The sequence below is a fragment of the Sinocyclocheilus grahami genome, unplaced genomic scaffold (assembly GCF_001515645.1).
Source record: "Sinocyclocheilus grahami isolate Dianchi unplaced genomic scaffold, SAMN03320097.WGS_v1.1 scaffold1079.1, whole genome shotgun sequence".
NCBI classification, from domain to species: Eukaryota; Metazoa; Chordata; class Actinopteri; order Cypriniformes; family Cyprinidae; genus Sinocyclocheilus; species Sinocyclocheilus grahami.
Genome location: NW_015506258.1, coordinates 29,953 through 32,077, shown reverse-complemented (window position 1 = coordinate 32,077; position 2,125 = coordinate 29,953). Strand labels below are relative to the sequence as shown.

General features: G+C 35.2%; 1 protein-coding gene across 1 annotated transcript in view; it reads right to left on the bottom strand.

Moving 5' to 3' along the window:
• Positions 1–33: 33 nt before the first annotated feature.
• Positions 34–2,125, bottom strand: part of LOC107566510 (lactoylglutathione lyase-like) — a 9,384-nt gene continuing 7,292 nt past the window's right edge. The window contains exons 4-5 of the mRNA XM_016251959.1: positions 829–918; positions 34–458 (exon numbers count right to left, since the gene is read on the bottom strand). Coding sequence (XP_016107445.1) covers positions 367–458; positions 829–918 — 182 coding nt within the window. The 3' untranslated portion in view covers positions 34–366. The remainder of the gene's footprint in view (positions 459–828; positions 919–2,125) is intronic.

Sequence of the window (2,125 nt, the reverse complement as noted above, 5' to 3'; positions counted from 1 at the left end):
CTTCAAACAGTCAATGAAAGAGTGACACAAAAATAATTGCCTTGCTTTATTTGATCAAACAACGGTAGGGTTTTAAGGTTAGAATGACTGCAAAAATTCAAAAAATATTTTATTTTAGTAATGTAAACTTTTAAGGTTAGAGTTAATTCAGTTAGTGCATTATTACAAAAAGTAAATGTCAAATTGTATTGTTATATTTTATACTCAGCTGACCAAATGTCTAACACACTGTCAAAGATTGTCAGTCTTCATAGTGTGCACAGCTTTCCATGCTGTCCACAGAGCAACCCCCCTTTCTGATCACCCAACTGTCCTTGATTTTCACAACTAGTGTCTTCTGATCAGGTCACAGCATAACAACAGTCTTTAAGAAGTGATGGACACCATGTTGTTAGGGCTGAGAATCTCAATCCAGTAACCATCAGGATCCTGAATAAAGGCCAGGCCCTTCATTTTACCTGCAAGTAATAAATAAATATTAAATAAATTGCCAGTAAGTATTCCTTTAAGTTTATTTATTCAGAGACATTCGGTCTTTGGAGATCAAAGAGAGTTATTTTGCATTTTTAATCCAATTGTATTTATTTTAAAAGGGGTCTTTGTATTGCATGTATACAGAAAATGTGCATACTGTGCACAGTACATATGCTATATAATGCAGAAATAGTAAGAGTAGTATGATATTATGCTATTGAGAACACAGTCACAGTAACATGCAAATATAAACATCCAAAATTTGCAAATTCTGTGGCACTAAAATAGTTTGTTGCAGGTGGAGAAACATTATGTATCTAAAATAATCACATAGGATGATATAAAAGAAATTACCATCATCAGGCTTTTTTACAAAGGTCACTCCATTCTCTTCAAACAGCTTGCAGGCAGCATAGACATCCGGTACAGCAATTCCAATATGGCCTATGATATATATATATACAGAGATATTACATTTCACTTTTATCTAGAACTATATTTTCACATATTTGCAATGATTTTGCTAGCAATATAAAATAACGCATGCAGAATTTATAATATAAAATAATGCAACATCATGAATGTCACATTTTATTTGACCATTACATTTCCTACTGACTTGGGTTTCACAATCCTTCCTTTGTTTTGTGAACCACAAGTACGGGAGTGTTAAGACAGACGCTTTATTTGCATCTCTGATTTTAACTTCAGTAGCCAAAATGGCAGAGAAAATAAATGTGAATTTGAATAGTGTGCAGTATTGATCAGAAATGTTCACTGAAGTTTTTAGTGCAATAAAACCTAGTTAAAATATATGTAAGTAAATACTGCTGTTTAGTACTGTATACTGATACAGTGAACGATATACTGAAATATGGAAAATATGCCCTGACTGATTTAATTGCTGTTTAGACAAAATTATGGTTTCTATGAATGAATAGAAATCATCCTTTAAAGGCACAATATGTAATTTTTCGCCGCTGGAGGGCACGTATTCAAAATAAACAAAGAGGCAAAGGCCTAGTTTGATGACACCGTGACTGAGTGTGGAATCATGGGAGTTGTGGTCTTCATCCCCACAGCCGATGCAATCCGACAGGACTCGGGCAGAAATCATGTTCATGGATGAGCTAATGATTTATTAACATAGTAGAATGAAGCAGGGTGAGGCTGAAAGCCGACAAAGCGAAACAAGGCCGCTGAACGAGTGCGACACACGGCTTGAAAGCAGCGGAGCTTTTATTATGCCACAGTCGACTGCTTCTGCTTCTTCTGGTCATGTGCATGTGGGGTAAAGCAGCGCTGTTTTATCATACTAGATACATTTGAAAGTTCTGTTATTATGCTACTCTGTGCGGTCGTCACCGGTCTAATAAAACGCACAACATATTAAAGCGTCTTAAGTGTTTCCATGTTTTCTACAAAACAAAACCGAGGGAAATCGAGGGGTTATGACGTCATTAGCAGGCAGTGTTGGGAGTAACGCATTACAAAAGTAATAATATTACAGTAGTATATTACGTTTTGCTGTAACGCAGTAATATAATGCATTACTAATAAAATTTGGGTAATATTATTACTCGTTACAATCTCAGTAATGCAAGTTACAACAACATATTACTAACACCGCAAAACAGCACCAGAGAAAAAA